Source organism: Haliotis asinina, chromosome 2 (assembly GCF_037392515.1).
Source record: "Haliotis asinina isolate JCU_RB_2024 chromosome 2, JCU_Hal_asi_v2, whole genome shotgun sequence".
Lineage (NCBI taxonomy): Eukaryota > Metazoa > Mollusca > Gastropoda > Lepetellida > Haliotidae > Haliotis > Haliotis asinina.
In genome coordinates, this window is record NC_090281.1 from 13,604,395 (window position 1) to 13,625,500 (window position 21,106).

At 40.3% G+C, this 21,106-nt stretch overlaps 1 protein-coding gene across 1 annotated transcript in view; it reads left to right on the forward strand.

Annotated features, from left to right (window-relative positions):
- Positions 1-21,106, forward strand: part of LOC137273259 (DNA (cytosine-5)-methyltransferase 1-like) — a 36,350-nt gene that overhangs the window by 5,486 nt on the left and 9,758 nt on the right. The window contains exons 5-26 of the mRNA XM_067805797.1: positions 567-657; positions 2,190-2,283; positions 2,742-2,852; positions 5,093-5,225; positions 6,398-6,504; positions 6,931-7,049; positions 7,893-8,137; positions 8,415-8,492; positions 8,694-8,797; positions 10,079-10,348; positions 11,563-11,632; positions 11,848-11,910; positions 12,684-12,767; positions 13,807-13,931; positions 14,460-14,565; positions 15,110-15,204; positions 16,004-16,109; positions 16,304-16,489; positions 17,160-17,344; positions 18,944-19,017; positions 19,491-19,609; positions 20,474-20,545. Of these exons, the coding sequence (XP_067661898.1) occupies positions 567-657; positions 2,190-2,283; positions 2,742-2,852; positions 5,093-5,225; positions 6,398-6,504; positions 6,931-7,049; positions 7,893-8,137; positions 8,415-8,492; positions 8,694-8,797; positions 10,079-10,348; positions 11,563-11,632; positions 11,848-11,910; positions 12,684-12,767; positions 13,807-13,931; positions 14,460-14,565; positions 15,110-15,204; positions 16,004-16,109; positions 16,304-16,489; positions 17,160-17,344; positions 18,944-19,017; positions 19,491-19,609; positions 20,474-20,545 (2,637 nt within the window). The remainder of the gene's footprint in view (positions 1-566; positions 658-2,189; positions 2,284-2,741; positions 2,853-5,092; positions 5,226-6,397; positions 6,505-6,930; positions 7,050-7,892; positions 8,138-8,414; positions 8,493-8,693; positions 8,798-10,078; positions 10,349-11,562; positions 11,633-11,847; positions 11,911-12,683; positions 12,768-13,806; positions 13,932-14,459; positions 14,566-15,109; positions 15,205-16,003; positions 16,110-16,303; positions 16,490-17,159; positions 17,345-18,943; positions 19,018-19,490; positions 19,610-20,473; positions 20,546-21,106) is intronic.

Sequence of the window (21,106 nt, forward strand, 5' to 3'; positions counted from 1 at the left end):
AGCGACTTCAAATAAAGTGTTCGGCACAGACTAAAAGCAATAGGATGACATAACCTGGGCCCATTTTGTGCATAGTTTGTAATGCTGTATGAGTTGTGAAGCCTTTACCGTGTTTACCTCGTCAACTGCGATAGTTCATTACTAATGTTGGGCAGTGGGGAAGCCTAATGCCATTAATGGTTAAAGCATCCACTCGTCATGCTTAAGACCCAGATTCAATTCCCCACATAGGTACAGTGTGTGATACTCATTCCTGGTGTCCCCTGCTGTGATGTTGCTAACAGCAGCATAAAACATCACTCGCTTACTGTGTTGTCCAGGATACTAATGTTGCTTTGAGGAAGAGAAGCCTCGTGTCATCACTGCTGCTGTACAGTGATCAGATAATTCAGTCTTTATAGCTTCAGGTTTAACTGTTTCACACCAATGTCCTGTGTGAATAGAATCGGTGATGGTAATATGAAGGCTAACTTTCTTTCTCAAGAAAGTTCTTTGTTGTTACTTCCCTTTGTCTGGTGAGCTTTGTTTTGTGAAACAGCGGTAATGACCATGACTTTGATTAATAGGCTGATGGTGTTGAAGTGATGGAGATTGATGACGATGCAGAGGAACACATCAGGAAGAGGGGTGGAGAGAGCGACAAGGAGAATGTCCGAAGTAAGTCCACTTTGGTCTTCATTTGAAGATTCTAGGGCAGAATAAGAACCACTAGTACTCCCAGAGTTCACACAGACTTGAACAAAACCCCTGAAATTTGGACATTTTACCCAAAATTGCCCTATATTCTGTTCAGCAATGAAAAAACTCTATTTTGAAGGGTTTTGCCCAAAAAAGTCAAATAGTTAGGGTAACTTATTTAGTTATGATTTTACAAGAAACTACAGTAGAATACTTTTATAACGAACACAGATATAACGAACTCTCGGCTGTAGCAAACTGTTTTAAAAGTCCCGAATTAACCTAAGTATATTATCATATAAAAAAGTCATGAAAAACAAATTCTCTATAACGTACTTAATGGCTGTAGCGAACTGATTTGAAATGCCCGTGAGTCCCAGGTAATACTAATTAAAGGTGTGAATAACGAAATGAGCGAACTCCATCGGTGTCACTGCCAGTTAGCAATGCTCACTTTGAAATCCTCAGCAGTCCCAGTTAACACTAATTAATGGTGTGAATAGTCGATTAAGTAAACTCAGTCAGTGTCAATTAGTGGCGTTCACTTTGAAATCTGAACAATAATTATTAACCAATCAGATTGCCGGAGGCCGTAATGCCCGTGGCTGACGACCTAGTTTTGAATACTTCCGGCACAGCAACTCAGTCTTTGGCAATTAAAAAAAAACAAGTGCATCCCCTTGAAAGGCCTGTGTGTATGTCTCCCACAGACATCGGAAATGTGCACAGACGCTTTTGATACTCGTGAGTCTTCTAAAATATGAAATATTCAATGACAAGTGCGTAGTGACGAGTGACGTGGGCGCCTGTGTAAGATTACTGACTTTGTAGTGAAAAGAATGTAATATGAATGAATGAATGTGTGTATGAATAAACTAAGTAGGAATGTGTTATAGTGTATAGTGTGTTTTTTTGTAGATTTTCGTGAATAGCGAACTACAAAAATAACGAACTAATTTCAGTGGTCCCATGTAGTTCGTAATAAAAGTATTTTGCTGTAATATATTCTCTATCACCAAGTAAAACGTTTCCATGGCAGTACTGTAGCACAGTTTGTGTGCATTCAAGTGCTTAAGTGTTAGCTGTTTCTGTAGGTCCTTGTTATTGGTGGTGGGCTGTTTAAGAAAAAGAAAAAAGGCCTTAAATTTGATGGCTCCTGAGCTGTATGAACCCAGGCTGCTTGTTGGGATTTCAGGGTGAAATAACATGCACTGTAAGCCAGAAGTCACAGTGTTCTGTAATCTGATTGGTTGAAAAACATGACGAAATGGTATTTGATTCGTGGAAACCGACAGTGTGAAGTGGAGGTTTCAAGTGAAATATTCCCATGCTTCAAATGCTCAATAACACTCGGAAATTGGCCAACACATGATGTTTATCTCCTAAATAGTCCACTGCCTGAATTCTAAGCAGAATATGTTTCAATGTCCAGCCTTCTTATAGAGAATGTAGGACAAAATTGGAGTATTTTGAGAATGTCGTAATATGTTTTTTTAAAAATGTTTTTGCAGGTACACCTTCACGGAAAGGTCGATCAAAGAAAGGCAGGAAGTCTCTTAGTGACAGTCAGCCATCCATAACATCTATGTTCAGCAAAGGACAAGCGTAAGTGTTTTATAAAGATCATCTTCAACATTGCAACCAATTGTGTGTCATGATTTACGGGGTAATGACCTGATTATGATCTGAGATCAGTTATCACTTCTAATTGTACACCTCACCACACTACCAGTGTGGGTAACAACAGGACACAATCATAACAAATATTCAGTCGAGTGAGTGTTAAATTTAACGTCATACTATATCCCAGCTGTAAGGCAGGACATTAAAGAATGTTTTCTCAAAACTGTTCATATAGCTGTTTATGTTCCTTGCACATTATTGCTACAGTTCAACCTAGTAATTAGAGTATTTGCTTGTCACACCAGACTCTTGGGTTCTGTTCCCCACGTAGATGCAATCTGTGAAGCCAGTATCTGGTGTCCCGTAGTGATATGGACGGAAATTGCTAACAGCAGTGTACAGTCCAACTTGATCACTTATTTTCATGTGACTGTTCACAGGTCCAAGAGGAAGTCCGCAGCTGAAGAAGAAAAGACTGAAGTGAAGTCAGAAGAAGAGACTGACCTGAAACGTATCCGAGTCGATGGGGAGGAAGACATGGAGAAGGATAGGTAAGTAGAAGTGGTAGAAATGGGTCCTCTGGTTGGATTGCCAGTTTGTTAATATCAGGTTCTTTCAACAGTTTTTAGTGAGTCAAATTTGGATGTATGTAAGTGGGTATGAAGCCCCCCACGTGTCACCATTTAGCATTTAGATTTTTTTCTTTGAATGTAATAGCTAGTCTGTAGAAGTTTGGCTACTTTATTCGAACTTCACACTCAGACATGATGTTTAATGCTAAAATATATGTGCAAGACTTGCTTGTTGTGAGTCAGAACCTAATACAATACGTCCTCTAAGTTCCATAATATATGTATAGGTAGTGATGTTTTTTGTGTAACACGTTAAGAATAGCGTGCTTATACCCAAAACTTTTGTCTGAATCAACAGGTGTTAGTTTACGAGGACATTATCAGTTTGCTGTTACGGATTGAGTCACAACCCTTATTGCAGTCTTAAGTGAAAAACTGTCTTTAGAAACCAATCTCTGTCCAATAAACATGTATACATATAAATGAGGAAGCCTTCATTTTCATTGAAAAATTACTTATTTAAGTTGTAGTCATATCACTTATATAATATAAAATATAACTTTCATATTTATAAACAATAGGATAAGACCTTTCAAATGGTGCATGATATCTTTTAGTGTTAATGATTTATGAACTGATATTTTCCTTAATAAACACAGGCTTCAAAGTGTGAGACTCGGGGAACTCGGTGTCATGGCAGTATGTCTTGATAGAACTAATGTGTACGCGTACCCCCCAAGGAAGACCTCTTCTTAAAAAAAATTAGCTAAACCTGTAGAAGAGTCTTCTCACCTCCTTTCAACTCTGTTCTGTTATTTTATTGTCAGCAGAAGGAATATCTCGGGCAAAGATAACTCATTCTTACCTTGCATAGTTTCTTTGGGTTTCATATAAATGCAGTAGCAGGCAAGTGAAACAAATACATGTGTGGACTATTCTTGGTGTTTCCCTACCCCTGCCCCTGTAATACAAACCAGTAATAGTGAGTTGAATCTATGATTGTATGTTAAACAACTCTTGTCCTATGCTGAATAAAATTTTGAGATGTTGGTGTTCACTTGGCTTTTTAAAAATACAAGGATTCTCAGTCTGAATTTCCGTTTGTTTCATTTACTTTTTAATTGTTCCCAATTAAACAATTAAATTTGTTTAATTGTTCAATTGTTGTTTTAATTGCAAGGCGAGAGCAATTCCTGCACCAGACACAATTCTGGCTTCTCGGAGGGATTCGACAAACGTTCAGTATGAGGATAGATGGACCTGTTATGTGCGCAGGTGTGTCAACATGGGGGTTCTCGATCCCTTTTCTGCAGATTTTGTATCTGTTTTGGAGTTCCTACAGTCTCGGTTGGAACCGCATCAACAGTTAGGGGATTCTCCACGGCAATTTCTGCCTTTCATATACCTGTTGACGGTGCATTGTTGGGGCAGCACCCTCTAATTCAGCACTTTCTAGCAGGCGTGGACAGGATCCATCCAGCTCTCGAGTGGATTAGTCCCTTGTGGGACTTGCCAATCGTTCTTGATTGGTTGTCCGGTCCTCTACTTCTCAACCTGTCGGCACTTTCCCTCCAGTTGTTTACGTGGAAGACTGCTTTTCTTGTGGCGGTAACTTCTGGCAGACGTGTAGCCGACATAAATGCCATGTGTTTAATGTGAAATTCAGTGGTATGTTTCCACTGCAAACAGACTATATCAATGGTAGAAACAATTAAAACTATTGATGCATCAGTTATAATTATGTGTGACGATAGATGGTTTAGTAATGACTTCTGTTGATAAAAGTGCAGTACACAATACAGTTTTAACTTTGTTAGGTATTTAATTTCTTAAAAATGACTGAAACTAGTATTGCAATAGTTGGTCACAATAGACTATCACAGTATTTTGTTGCAATAAGCTATCGCTGTCACAGTTGTTGTTTCCCCCTCAATAGTCACCCCACTCTAGGCTTGATGTACAAGCAGGCGAGCAGGCGACCTGACTTCTTTATTTCCAGAGGTGCATACAGGAAAAAACATATTCCTACGCCACGCATGCGCATGCAGCGGCCTAGATGCGAAGCGCACGTTAAAGCTGCTGACAGAACACAGTTCCTACCTATAGCCTATAGATAGATAGATAATATCACTCTGAGAAGAGCGGTATTTCAGGCTATAGGATTTAGATATTCTTTAGTTGACATTCAATTGAAATGTGGGCACATTTGATTATTACAGAGAGGTTGTAGAGGTGAAGGACGAGATTAAGCTGGTGACCCCCAAATCAGTGATTCCCATCAAATGTCGGGAGTGCAAGCAGCTGCTGGATGACCCTGACCTGCGTCTGTTTCCTGGCGACCCCGATGATGCTGTAAGTTAGCTGATGTAAAGTTGGACTGGCTGAAATAATAATCAGAAATGTTAATCCATGGGGATTGTTATTATTATCGATATGAAAAGTTTGCAGTTGATAATATCATACATGAACTATTGTGATGAAATACTTTAGGGTTTTAGTCATAGAGTGCCCCGACAGTATTGTAATCCGAACATGTATGTCACCCCTCGTCACCGATGTGAAATGGGTTCTTGTGGCTATTTCAGTTATGTTTACCCAAAGTTACATCTCCAATATTAATTGATAGATATGTATTTTATGAGGACTGATCTCTATGATGTATTGCCAGACATAATGTGTTGTTTCTTGTTTATGGGAAGTAATCAAATCCATGACTCTTATTTCACGACTTGGCACGAATTGTGTCTTGTGTGAGGTTATTTGTTATGTGGCTGTGAGTTTCCACTTCTGATTTTATGTGCAGTCTACAGAGCAGCCACTGTGCCCATGTTGGCCTGGTGTAAAATGTGTCCCTAGCACCACATTGCCATTAGTGTCAGTGTAGATCTGGCTAAGAATTAATAACCCATGATTGTCACAAGAGGTGACTTAACAGGATTGAGTGGTCAGACTCACTTGGTTGAAACATGTCATCATAGCACGTGTGTCCCTAGCACCGCATTGCCATTAGTGTCAGTGTAGATCTGGCTAAGAATTAATAACCAATGATTGTCGCAAGAGGTGACTTAACAGGATTGAGTGGTCAGACTCACTTGGTTGAAACATGTCATCATATCCCATTTGTGTTGATTGCTTCTTGTGTTATTGATGACCGGATTGTCAGACTGCCGCCATATAGCTGGAATATTGCTGAGTGTGGTGTTAGACCAAACAGCATTGCTGTCTTATGATGTAGAGATGGTCAGCATTCTGAGATTAGAGTTGGCCCCGGGTAGATTTGGGTGGCAAGGCTTGGTGACTTGTTTGAGATGTAATTGTGCACAACTATGTTTGTTTACTCACCGGGCTGTTTGATCCAGATGTAATATTACTATTGATATTGCTGGAATGGCCTTAACAGAAAAAAAACAGGTTACCTGTGACCCCTTAAAAAGTGATCTGCAGTTCCGTTTGAACATAAGATTCTTGAGACTAAGGGAAGTTGTGAAAAACTTGGAATGTCTGACTGACCTTTCACCCTGCAGGTGGAGGAGTGTGTGGGGCTGTTCGATCCCAAACTCTCGTTGTTTACTGGCGATGAGATGGTGGCAGAGAGTGATGAGAGACCAACTCACAAGATCACCGACTTCAGGTACATTGGTCCAGCTGACTTAAACTGTTCAGTTTTATTGGCCTATGCCAAAACATTCAGTCTGTTATCCTCAAAACTTTCAGTCTGTTATCCTCAAAACTTTCAGTCTGTTATCCTCAAATCATTCAGTCTGTTATCCTCAAAACTTTCAGTCTGTTATCCTCAAAACTTTCAGACTGCTTGTCATATGGACTAACATAAGCAGATACTATGAGATTAAAAAAGGTTTTTACTGGGCTCATGTCAGGGGTTGCAAATCCCATAGGTGTGTTTTTAGATCATTTCTGATTCCCTATAGTGTAAAATTGCAGGAATATTGCTAAAATAGTCATAAACTGAACTGGCTAGAGCTATAAATTACAAAAGAAACGTACCAACATGCTATGATCAAGAGAAGGACACATTCTTGACAATTTACTCTTTCAGTATTTATGACAAGAACACTCATCTCTGCCCGTTTGACTCGGGTCTGATTGAGAAGAATGTCATGCTGTACTTCAGTGGCGCCATTAAGCCCATCTACGATGAGAGTGTAAGCCCTGAAGGTGAGAGAAACTACGTCGCAATCTTCCCACATTTTCTTACATAGATTGGTTTCACTAAAGTGGGTCATGTTTAAGTTGGTGCAATAAATAATCACAGTAGCAGAGATGCCAACCCTGAATCAAATGAAACTTGAGTCATGTCTTGCCTAAAGCAATTCTCAAGCCCTGAAGGTGCGAGTTGGGGGGTGAACGCAAGAGGGGATCGGGTCCCTTTTGACGGTGGGTGTCTTGGGGGTCTTGCCGTACAAAAGTACATTTAGTCTGTTGGAAATATACCATATCTGGGCATATTTAACCAGATAATACTTAACTCAAATGAACACATTCAAATGGTTATTTACTAAAATTCTTTCAAACATTCTGAAATTATAAATATATTTTCTACACATCGCAGTTTTTTACAGACAAATCAGAGAGTAGATTTTGTGTTTGAAAATCGGAATAACTCTTCGAAAAGCAGAGCGGTTGGCATCTCTGCAGTAGCATAAAATAAAATGATGGTCCTTGTTTCCCTTGTTGAATAAGGTGTAGGGGTAGGTTAGTGGTTAAAGCAATGAGTAATGACTCATTTGGCTGAAGATCCGGTATTCAAGAACCTAATGACATAAATCAACAGTACCACTCTATTTCAAGTGTCAGCATTACCATGGAATCACTCCAGCAGTCTGTTGTTACGAGCATGCTAGTATATGAACAGTTTGCATGTATGTTTTCATCAGATCAGTGTGGCATTTGAGAAAGTCATACCTAATTGACATTCACGAAGGGTTGTTTACAACTACGGTGGATATTGATGGCTTTGTCATGTTGTTTTAATGTGGACCAAATCATTTGATTCTTCAGGTGGAGTCAGGTGCCGCAATATGGGTCCAATCAATGAATGGTGGACGACAGGTTTTGATGGTGGCGAGAACGCCCTGGTCGGGTTCAGCACGGCATATGCTGACTACTTCCTGATGGCCCCAAGCGAGGTTTATGCTCCCTTCATCGACACCATGAAGGAGAAGGTCCACATGTCGAAGGTCGTCATTGAGTTCATGCAGAACAATCAAGATGCCAACTATGAAGATCTGTTGAACAAGATTGAGGTTAGACTTTGTTAGTAGATAGTCTTGTAGAAAGGCATGCACATTCTGATACATCCATGATACAGAGTGAATCTAGTTGGTTGTGCTAAATTAGCTTGTAACCTAGTGGAAATTACACCAAGTGTCTGACTATAAACAGCACGTGTCTGTAGTCCATTGTTGAAACATTTGAGTGATGTTGAAGTTTGCTGGAAGAGTTCCATGTTGTGCCTTAACACCTTGTCGAGTGTATGTTAGGTGTTTGTTTTTCTTAACCTGTGTATACCTGTGTTCACAGACAACAGTTCCCCCTACTGGCCTCACCAAGTTCACAGAGGATTCATTGCTGAGGCATGCACAATTTGTTGTGGATCAGGTTGGTGTTTAACAAGATTTTTCTCGCTAGATTATCTAATCGCTGTGTCAATAAGTACTTTTAATACCAACAACCAATAGCAATATCTACAGACATCACCTGTTTCATTCTACTCATTAAAATATTAGCTTTCATTACAGTCTTTCTAACTAATTTTGTTTATGATAGAACTTACCTCTAAACTCCTTACTGTGCATCTAGGTGCAGAGTTATGATGAAGCTGCTGATGAAGATGAAGGCTTGCTGATCACCACACCCTGTATGAGAGCTCTCATCAAGCTTGCTGGAGTCACTTTGGGGAAGAGGTAAAAACATCAGTAATGCCAGAAGTTTCTCTGACCTAGGTTAGTTGTGTTACAATTGTTGGTGCAAGAAATTAAGTGAGCATGTCATTTGGTCAACCTTGGTCCAGAGGAAGCTCTCAGGTACAAGCTGGCCCAAGTCATTTTGCTTCACATTGACAGAATCCTATAAAAACTTGCAGAAATGCAGGTTAGGGTGACATGCTGTGGTTATAACTAGAATGTTGTTATACTTGGGTGGCTGAGTTGGCTAGGTGCCTGCTTTGTGTACTGGTGATGAGGTGCTTGACTCTGAGGATGTGGGTTCAAATCCTGGATGGGACTTGACACAGCAATGGTACTAGAAAGTGTTATCATCTATAGCATGTTATGTTTGACCACTTTCTAAATGTCATTGTATATTCTTTACAACATTGTTGTTGAAAGTGATAACAGACCAACCTCAGAAAGTGAGATGATAGTGACATGAGAACTAACTAAATGTGTGCCATTGTGCCTTGATAACAAAGGACTGCATATGTGGTGTCGTGGTTAGAAAGTCTGCCCCGAGATCAGGTTACTGGTTGGACCTCCAGCCATGTTGTACCAGTGGATGTTAGACTATGGTACGTGTTGTTTCCTGCCTGATGCTGAGCATTACTATATACAAGGACTGCTCAGTTTGAGTCGGTATAATCTGAGTCAGATTTCATGCTTAACTGTGACCTAAAACCCCATTACACCTCACCCACCTCAATAACAAGGGTCTACATTCAATGACAGTATGTGAATTCCTTTTGTAGTTTTCACTGTGATGATATTGCCGAGATGCTGCTTAAAGTTTTTGTGTGTAAAACACATGTAAACACAAAATCTGGTTTTAGTACAGTCCTTAATATGTTGTTAAATAACTGATATCTCAAAACAGCTGTGCAAGACAATAGTCGATTGCTACCTTTGTCAAATATGTCTGATATGCTTTTCAAGACTTTTTTATACTTTAATTTGTAGAAAATTATCCAGCTTTCTCAGCTCTCACCCCAAGTGGTAATATTCCAATAAGAACTTATCACTCACATGGAATGTAGGAGTCCTGTATACAAAAAACACTAGGCTTCCATTTTCCCATCAAACATTTTGTTCAGTTTTAGGGGCATTTGGGAAGCCCAGTGGTTAAAGTATGGGCTTGTCATGCTGAAGGCTTGGGTCCATTTTTCCACGTGAAGCCCATTTGTGGTGCCCTCCATGTGGCTGGACTATTGCTAGAAACATCATAAAATCACTTCCTCATTGTTCTGTTTAAAGGAGAGCGATGCAGAAACAAATGCGAGAACCGAAAGTGAAGAAAGACAAGCCCAAACACACCATGGCAACAACCACACCCCTTGTGCGGCAAATCTTCGACAGCATGTTCATGGAGCAGATTGAGGATAAGAGGCAGATGGGGCCACGGAAGCAGCGGTGTGGGATCTGTGAAATATGTCAGCAGCCTGACTGTGGAAACTGCAGTGCATGCAAGGACATGATCAAGTTCGGAGGATCTGGGCGCTCAAAGCAGGCATGTGTGAAGAGGAGGTAAGTAGTGGTTATGTTCTGTCATTCTTCTCTTCTGCTACCTTGTATTTCCTCGAGGAACTAAGGGCTGTGACAGCACCCCTCCAATGTACATGGTTCTGGGAGATTCTCTTCTGCTACCTTGTATTTCCTCGGGGAACTAAGGGCTGCAACAGCACCCCTCCAGTGGACATGGTTCTGGGAGATTCTCTTCTGCTACCTTGTATTTCCTCGGGGAACTAAGGGCTGCGACAGCACCCCTCCAGTGGACATGGTTCTGGGAGATTCTCTTCTGCTACCTTGTATTTCCTCGGGGAACTAAGGGCTGCGACAGCACCCTTCCAGTGGACATGGTTCTGGGAGATTCTCTTCTGCTACCTTGTATTTCCTCGGGGAACTAAGGGCTGCAACAGCACCCCTCCAGTGGACATGGTTCTGGGAGATTCTCTTCTGCTACCTTGTATTTCCTCGGGGAACTAAGGGCTGCGACAGCACCCTTCCAGTGGACATGGTTCTGGGAGATTCTCTTCTGCTACCTTGTATTTCCTCGGGGAACTAAGGGCTGCGACAGCACCCCTCCAATGGACATGGTTCTGGGAGATTCTCTTCAGCTACCTTGTATTTCCTCGGGGAACTAAGGGCTGCGACAGCACCCCTCCAATGGACATGGTTCTGGGAGATTCTCTTCAGCTTGTCCCACATCATTCCTGCTGCCTCTGCCTCTGCATCGATGTTTTTGCGCCAAGTCAGTTTTGGACGACCCACTTTCTGCTTCCCTTATAGATATCAGTCAAGGGGACCTGTGAAGGTCAGGGGTAGAATAGGCCTTCAGCAACCCATGCTTGCCATTAAAGGCGACTTTTCTTGTCGTAAGAGGCAACTAAGGGGATCAGGTGGTCAGGCTCATTGGCATGGTTGACACATCAGTCATTGGTTCCAGATCATGCTGTTGATCACTGGATTGTCTGGTCCAGTCTCGATTATTAACAGACAGTTGCCATATAGTTGAAATATTACTGAATGTGCCGTTAAACACAACAGTGATCATACAGATATTTGAAATCATATGAATATTGTTTCTATCTGTACATTTAGACACTTGACCAAAACTGTGCTCAGATAATTCTGTGCAGATAACCTGATAGTGGGGCATGAAACAACTCAAATACACTGTAGTGGACTAAGCAGAACTGTAACACCTATAACACCTGATTAATATTTAAATCTGTGATCAGATGCCCCAACATGGCAGTACGTGAAGCTGATGACGATGACGACGCAGAGGAAGGTGATGACATCAAGCAGGTCAGTAAATATCGATCGTTGATCTATTTTGCTCCTATATTAAACTTACAGACTTAAATGGAATCAGATAATTGCAATACAGGGTTCTACACTATTATTTAATTACATTGTTGAGAAAAAAACAAATGCATTGCCAGTTTTGATATATTACCCGGAATTTCAGATTGTTTTACAGTGTATTTTCTCAAGACAGTGTATTGTGTTGTATGCTACAGGAAGCCATGGATGTTCCTCCAAGCCCAGCCAAAAGACACAAGACTGCTTCATCAAAAATGAAGGTACTTAGAAGTTGTAAGAGCCAACTATAACAAGATCAAAGAGTCAGGCTCGCTGACTTGGTTGACTCGTGTCATTGGTTCCCCATTGCACAGATTGATACTCATGCTGTTGATACTAAATTGTCTGGTCCAGACTCAGTTATATACAGACCGCCGCCATATAGCTGGAATGTTGCTGCGTGAGGCGTAATGCTAGATTCACTCACTGTCTCACTGTAATCCAGTATGTCTAAGTTGGTGCTGGCTACAAATTATAAATTGGAGAGATTGATAGTTGTTAAATAAACGTCGATAGTATTTTTATAAATAGCGGGAAAGTAAGTTAGAGCTAAAAAGTCTGAAAGAAACAGATAAATTTCACATGAGTGGTGGCCTGTTAATGCACCTACGTGGGAACTGTTCATGCATGCATAAAATAAAACTAACACCAGTGTCTTGAACACTAGTTAGAGGCAACTCATGAATTAACACCTAACTGTGTACATTGTGTGAGGAAGTGATAAAGATTCTTTCATGAAAGTAAATGTACAATATTATCGATGGTCATTGATAATTTTCCTATCAACATTAAGCCAGTTACTGATTATTTTAGCCAGAGCTTTGATACAGTAGAAGTGATCTGTTTCCACTGGTGCATCATGTTATGTAACTTATCCAGTCTCTTAGTTTATTCAGCCCTTGTCTTGACACTGAGACTTTGTGACATTCTCTGTAAAGGTTTGCGTAATATATTATATGAAGTAGTCAACAAATAATTTATCATTTTATTTCAGACTCAAATAAGATGGATTGGAAATTGCATCAAAGAGACTGCAAGCAAGAAGTTCTATTCAGGCTTCCTGTTAAATGGAGAAGAGGTAAGATCTTTCTTGGAGCTAGACTGATACAATCGATTTGATGCAAGGGTTTTTTTTAATCACGGTTTGAAATTCCTTCATCAAAGTGCAAGCATCACGTTTTCTGTTCATTGAAGATGATTGTACTTTGATAGATGTCTTCTTGTAACATTAATACCCTTTGAAAATGTTTCATATATAAACACAAGTGGTTAATGTACTTCACAAGTAATCAAGGATGTACTTCACCAGTAATCAAAGTAGATATTTGGTGAATGAACAGACAGAGAACTGGATACCATTCCCAGCAGAAGGAAAATGTGTGAAGCTCATTTTTGTGTCTCCTAGCTGGGATTAGGGTAGACTATTGAGGTCAAAACAACAATTGCGATAGCCATTCTCCATTGGAACATATTATTACGATGGTCAATTACAACCAACTATAGTAGTACTATTGCAACAGATTTTTTCTCCTTGAATTGTCTCAATTGAAGGTATTTCCCAAATGAATGTATAGTTTCTATGCGATAAAAGCAAGTTGAAGTAGTTTCAGTCTCTTTTAATCACTGACAAGAAACTGGAAATCAATGAAGCTGCAAGTCTGCACCCAAACATCAATTTGATTGTAATGCTCCTTTTAAGAGCTGAACTTCAAAACCTTTCAACACTTTCCTTCCACTTTGCTATATACCCGCCAAACATTTGACATAGTCATAACAAGTAGACAAATACATAAATATAATATAATAAAATAATTGCCATCATGGAGGATAATGATGACTTCTTGTTTTTAAGTTACAAATCAATTATAGTCTCAGGTAGAGGATATTGTATGTGGACGGTCTTTAGTGTTTAATTACCAATAGCAAGTTTTAAAATAAAAATTTATACTGAAGGATGTTTGGGGTTTTAATTCTCTTACCTTGAAAGATGAACAATTTATATCTCTTCTGACAAATGAGTTTTGTTCGGTTTAATCCTGTCCTTTGGGAAGCTGTCGACTTATGTATTGAAATGGATATCTTGCAGTAATTTACCCTTTTTGTCCTGTTGTCCCCAGGTGCGAGCTGGTGACTTTGTGTCTGTGAAGCCAGATGACCCCACCACACCCATATACATATCACAGGTTCAGTACATGTGGGAGACATCATCAGGAGACAAGAAATACCATGCCCACTGGTTCATGTGAGTACAACTTCAGGTTCATGTTGCTGGTTAGATGCCACACAAAGTTGTGATTAGCCACGGCATTGTGTCCCAACTATCAACTGGTCCCAGTGTTACATGCCACACCCACTAGACCCTGAGCTACATGCCACACCCACTGGTCCCTTTTCTTACTTGCCAAACCCACTGGTCTCTTTTGTTACGTGACATACCCACTGGTCCCCTTTCTACATTCCACATCCTCTAGACCCTGTGTTACATGCCACACCCAGTGGTCTCTGTGTTGCATGCCGCACCCTCTGGTCTCTTTTGTTACGTGCCACTCTCACTGGTCCCCTTACTACATGCCACACCCACTATACCTTATGTTCTGTGCCACACTCACTGGTCCCCTTACTACATACCCACTATACCCTGTGCGACATGCCCAACTTACTGGTTTCTGAGAGTGTTCACCAGAATGAGATTTCCAGTCTCTCATGTCTGTTGCAAAACATTGAAATAAGTAGTAAACAAACCAAATAATATGGCGTACCACATTGACAGGCGTGGCAGTGAGACAATGCTTGGGGAGGCTGCAGAACCCAGGGAGCTGTTTGTTGTAGACGAATGCGATGACTCGGACCTTGATGTAATTGTTAGCAAAGTCAAGGTAAGATTATAACTGTGCGAGAAGTCAAATTCTACTAATCATCAATTGCATAATATTGTTTGCAGCTAAGTTTTATCAATTTTGATATTGCAGGGAGTTGTAGGTCTTTCTTTCCCTAAGCCAACTGCTTGCATTGTCATGTTCTTATGTATTTCAAAAAACGTACCATTTTGTAATCAGTGCATATGACGTTAGGGAAATTTATGTATTGCACAGTAGCTGTTTCTTGGCTGTTAAGACATTCATTTGTTGTGAGAGGTTGACATGTCATTGTATCCCAGTTACATAGATGGTGCCCATGCACTGATTGCTGGATTCCCTGGTCCAGACTCAATTATTTACAGGCATCCACCATGTAGCTGGACTACTGCTGAATGTGGCGTAAAACTATACTCATTCACTCCCCAGTAGGCTTGTCACTGGCTGTGACTTAATGGTGATGGGATAACTTGTGCCTTTGCTGACAATCTGTCCATACATATAATATAGATACAAACTGTCATCTCCGTGACTCCATGTAAAGCAAGCGACTTCTTCCATGCAGGTTGTGCACCAGGAGGCTCCTTCCAATTGGGCCATGCTGGGAGGGGAGGAGGTCACAAACACGATGGAGGAGGACTCGTACTATTACCAGAAGTGGTAGGACCATCTTTGTATCTGGATCCCCAAGGGCAAACAGTCAACATTTGACTGCTTGTTGCAAGAGTCAACTAATCAAATTCCATGGTCCAACTGTGTGATATGAAAGATAAATGCCTGTCCTCAAAACATACGATGCTCAAAATATTATTATAGAGGTTCTTTGAAGTTAAGCCAAATAAAGAAAAAAAGTTGTTCCGATTACAGCTCTTTAAAATTTAGGAGGTAGTTAGGAATCTTAAGAGATGTAAAGTACAAAGTAATAACACATTTATCAATGTGTAATTGTTTATTTAATCAAGCTTGCTGCCATCATGTTGACTTCATCAGAATTACTGGTGCCCATGAATGCTGGGGGAAAAAATGGTATCTGAATGGTTAATAGCTCATACTGCTTAAAAAAAAATAGGGTCAGCACCGGAATTCAAGGGTTGGTCAAGTAACCAGAACCACTACATTATTTTGGGCATAATCTACTGGTGAAAACTTTTTGAAATTAGTTTGAATTTCATAATAAGCTGAGACACAGAGTTAAAATGAGTTTCTCTTTCTTCTGAATTTAAAGGTAGAACTGACAGGCTGTTTCATCTTGTTTGTTTGTTTGTTTGATTCCTGTTGTAATTGTTTTTAAGACTCAATAAACCTATATACGTGATACATGTTCAAATTTTCTGAAAATTAATACTGTTCAAATCAGTTCAAATTCTCCTGCATTTTTGTTTAAACATAAATGTCACCATCTTTGTTTAAGACTATACAGGCCTCTGTAAAGATGGATATGGACTTTGCTTTGTTGAAGGTATGACCCAATACTGGGTAGATTTGAGGACCCTCCTGTCGACGAACGAACAGAAGATTCATTTAAGTACTGCAGGAGCTGTAAACGACTTGACGAACAGAGAAAGGTACTGATGTGTCCCACTGATTAACCAGAAGATTGCTCTGTTGTGTAGAGATATATCAAAGGTTGACAGACGATGTTAAAGTCATTTGCTGTGAGATACTGACACATGTCATTGTATCCCAAGCTGATAATGTTTCTATATGAATGAGTTGCCTCACCAACCAGTCTCCTATATGTCAATGGCATTTCTTACAGAGAATATCCACATCAGTTGGTGATGAGATTGAAACAGTGGACAAAAATATCAACCGGCAGTACTTTGAGAGCGTGAAGAAGAATAACACCGAGTACAAGATTGGAGACTGTTGTTACATTCTGCCCGAGGCATTCGGCTTCAAAGTCAAACACGCACCTGTCAAGAAAGCTAAGTCAGAGGGCAAGGTAGGACTTTCAGAACTTACCTTGCTGTGGTGTAGCGTAGCACGCCAAAACCCAGGATAGATTCCCCACGTAGGTACAGTGTATGAAGCCCATGTCTCTTCTCCCATGCAGTGAAGTATGAATATTGCTGTAAACAGCGTAAAACAACTTCCAGTCACCAGATTAAAACGTCTCCTCAGTTACATTAAAGGTCACCCACAAGACACACTACCATGTTCAATGCAACGCGGTATGAAGGTGCCGTGATACAAATTCCACATCATATTCATCCAGACCCAATATTTTACTAGCTTTTGTCAAGAACTGATTACACTCTCTCCATGAAACTCAAATTCTCCCTGAAGATACAATATGGAAACATGTAGAAGGTCAGTGTTGTGTTATGTAAGACTTGGGGCAGTGTAGGCTAATGGTTAAGGCGTTATATCACAATACTGAAGACTCAGGTTCGATTCCCCACGTGGGTACAATGCGTGAAGCCCATTTCTGGTGTCACTTGCTGCGATTGCTGGAATATTCCTGAAGCTGTGTAAAACCCAACTCACTTTCTGATGAGCTGAATTTTCTTCAGTAAACCATGGACCGGGGTGAACAAAGTAAAATGTTTCTGACTGATGTAAATTAACATTTACTCTTTTCCTTCACTGATTACTGTGTGGTACTTCCGCAGGTTGACGAGGAGTTGTACCCAGAAGCATACAGAAAGTCATCATACGTCAACATCAAGGGTTCCAATGAACAGTGCCCAGAGCCATATCGTATAGGCCGCATCACACAAATCTTCTGCAAGAAAATACCTGGAAGCAAACTGGTCAATCTCGCTGAAATCAAAATCAGGGTCACAAAGATGTACAGGTAGGAACCAATATGGCAATATTTTCTGGGGACTTTTCAATCATTGGCTGCCACTTACGAGGGGATATCAATAAGTTTTGAGCCTTGCATAGAAAAACACAAAATATTGGTATGAACCACATTTTTTTTTTTTTTCAACATAGTCCCCTTGTGAGTCGAGACACTTGTTCCATCTTTTCTGCCAGGCGCTGATGCCATCTCTGTAGAAGGCGCCATTTAGGTCCTCAAACCAAGCCTCAGTAGCAGCAATAAGCTCATTATCATCCTGAAATCTACAACCACGCAAGTGTTTCTTGAGATTTGGGAACAGATGGTAATCACTTGGTGCCAGGTCTGGAGAGTATGGGGGATGCGGCAAGATTTTGTACCCGCATTCCTGGACAGCAGCGGCTGCAACGCGAGAGGTGTGAACTGGAGTATTGTCTTGATGTAGAAGAATACCACGTCTGATCTTGCCCCGGCACTTCTCCTTGATTGACTGTCGCACTTGCCTCAACAAGTTAGCATGATATTCCCCATTCATTGTTTTTCCTTTTGGTAAGTAATCTATGTGGATGACGCCTTTGCTATCCCAGAAGACTGTCGCCATTACCTGCTGCACTGATCTGGAGGCTTTGAACTTTTTGGTCCTGACAGAAGTGACATGTTTCCATTCCATGGATTCTTGTTTGCTCTCAGGATCATAGTGGTGGATCCAGGTTTCATCACAGGTTGCTAGCCTAAAGTGAAAATCTTCTGGATTCTTGTTGTATCTGGTTAGCATGGAGTTGCTTATGGTGACCCTTGTTTGCTTCATTTCATCTGTAAGCATTCTTGGCACCCATCTTGCACACACCTTTGACATGACGAGATGTTCATGAAGAATTGTCTCGATTGATCCGTGTGAAAAGCCTGTGGTCTCCTCTAACTCGTGGAGTGTGATTTGACGATTTTCCAGCACAAGTCTATGCACTCTGTCAATGTTTTCCTGCCTAGTGCTTGTTGTTGGGCGACCTGGATGGGGGTCATCTTCAAGACTCTCTCTACCATGCTTAAGTTCATTGACCCATCGTTTGATGGTAGCAGATGAAGGGGAAGACTTCCCATAAACTGCTGAAAGCCTTTCTTCAATGTTCTTCGCCGAGTTTCCTTCAAGAGCTAAAAACTTAATTACTGCTCTATATATACTCAATTTTATTCATTTTCACTGCCGTGACGGGGGTCTCTTTCCATCAATGTGAGCTGTTCAATAACTTCTGAGAGAAGGATACCAAAACTTACATATCACATCAGCTACACCCCAAGGTTCAGTGTCATACCATAGGCTGTGACACCTGGATATGAAAAATGCTCAAGGCTCAAAACTTACTGACATCCCCTCGTATGATTAAGATTACTACAGTTAATGTTTGGTTGTAATGGCGTGTGTCTCAGTTTGTCCTTGTAATGTGCTCCTGATATCAGTTCAGTGAGGCAAACAACCAGTTAAGGAATAATTTATAATGAAAAGCATTTCTTTCCTTTCATCCACCCCCAGCCCCCATTGATAAACCAACAACATATATGTTGTAGTATTTTTAATGGTATGTTATAAAATTGTGACGTTTATGGTTTAAACAGGCCAGAAAACACTCACAAAGGATTGCAAGCAACATACCACTGTGACCTCAACCTGCTGTACTACACGGAAGAAGGTAGTGTGTGGGTGTGGTTTAGTTAGTATAGCCTCCATAGGAGTCTTGTTGTTTGGAAGTTGCTTTAGCTTCAACATTGTACACATATTCACCATGATTCCTAGATGTACCTTTTTGGGGTTACACCAGTGTGTGAATTTTTTTTGTTTCCATGACAAGAAGTTAGACTTTGACTGAAATTGGGGTTTGTGCTCATTTCCAGATCAGACCGTTCACTATTTCTTCACCAAACTTGGCACATAGAAAAGTCTGGTTTACTGGTACCTATTGGTAGGTTTGGATTTCTGAATAAAATATTGTGTGCATTTCCATGACAAGTTCAACCTCTACTGAATTTGGTGTTAGTGTTGTTTTCTCATGCAGAACTATAAATCCTCAAAATACTCTCCTTCCACTCTGCCATATGTACACGGCAACATTGACAGACCGTTGCAGGATGTATTGATAACTTTGTCTTCATATTCTTTTTTCAGATGAAGTAGTTGACTTCCAGCAGGTAGAGGGGAAATGTCAGGTTGTGTATGGCGGCAACATAACCTCCTCCCTCGAAGACTACTTCAACAGTGGACCAGATCGATTTTACTTTAATGAGGTACTGCGTATGATGCAAACTGTAATAGTGTAATTTTTCCAGTGTGGCCAGGCTAGAGAAGTAGGGTTGACACAAATCCTGTATGAGGAAAATATTATAGATGTCACGAATATTCAGTAAAAAATACAAATAATACAAATTCAAGAAGTGTTTTTCTTTATCTGTAATGAAACAGAATCGAAATAATTGGTTGACCCATTTTAGGAGACCTGGTCAAAAGCCAGTGATGTGTGGTCATATGAAATCAAGCTTTACGAGAGATGGATATGATTCTTATGTTTATCAAGACAAAAACAAATGATGATTCTTACATGGCAAAATAAAAGGTGTCATTGCATGTCCCAACAGGAAGTGCCTTTGATCATCTTGATCATTATATTAATCGGTGCCCGTATTGTTTGCACAGTGTGTTCATTTTATCCCCATACTGCCCATGAGTTCTTGGGTTTTTTTTCAGCATTTCCAATTACTATGAATTACTTAGCATAGAAAATTGAGACCCTGAAGGTCTGGGTTAGAATATTGACGTTACAGTAACCCATGCATGTGAAAAGATGCGTTTAGTGGGATCGGATGGTCAGACTTGCTGACTTTGTGGACACATCGTTTGTTCCTAGTTGCACAGATCGATGCTCATGCAGTTGATCACTGGATTGCCTGGTCCAGACTCAATTATTTCCAGACTGTGACCATATTGCTGGCATAGAATTACACTCCCTCACTAAGATTATTGATGTGCATAATGTGAATGATAACAGCTCTTTGAATCAGAATCAGTGAATTGCCCCTACTATCCATTCACAAGCATGAAACCCAGAAAGGACAATGGTCATTTAGTGAAATGTTATTCATGTCGTATTTCAGTCATACAACAGTGAGAGTAAGACATTTGAGGAGCCACCTTCTAAAGCCAAACTGATGGGAGGCAAGGGAAAGGTATGTAACTCTTCCTTCGCAAACTCAAGTCCATCACTTGATAGTTGCTACCATTTGTCATCTGCAGAATTATGCAACCCATGTCGTTTGACTTATATCACTAGATTCTTTAGAATTATGCGATCCTGTGCCTGACAAATGTTTTCATTACACTTGTTACCCACAATTGTCTTCCTCAGAATTATGCAGCTTAGTGTTGTCTGAGAAATATCACTAGATTGCTGCCATCATTTGTTTTACACAGAACTCTGCAACTGGGTGTCGTCTTACAGATGTTTTCACTAGATTTGGAAATGTTTTATGGGTAGCAAAAGTGATTTAGTATCAGTAATGAAATGGACAGCATCACCCAATGAATGCAGATGTGATAACTTTGATGAGTGACAGCTAAATACATCATTACCCAGTAGGGTTATAATGACTCACCCAGACCTCGATTTGATTCGATTTTCAATATTTGACACACAAGATGATTCTTCATACAAGTGAAAACATTAGTTTTCATTTCATCTTTCGTAACCTTGAAATCCATTGTCAACTTTGTGAGGTGTACTAACAGTT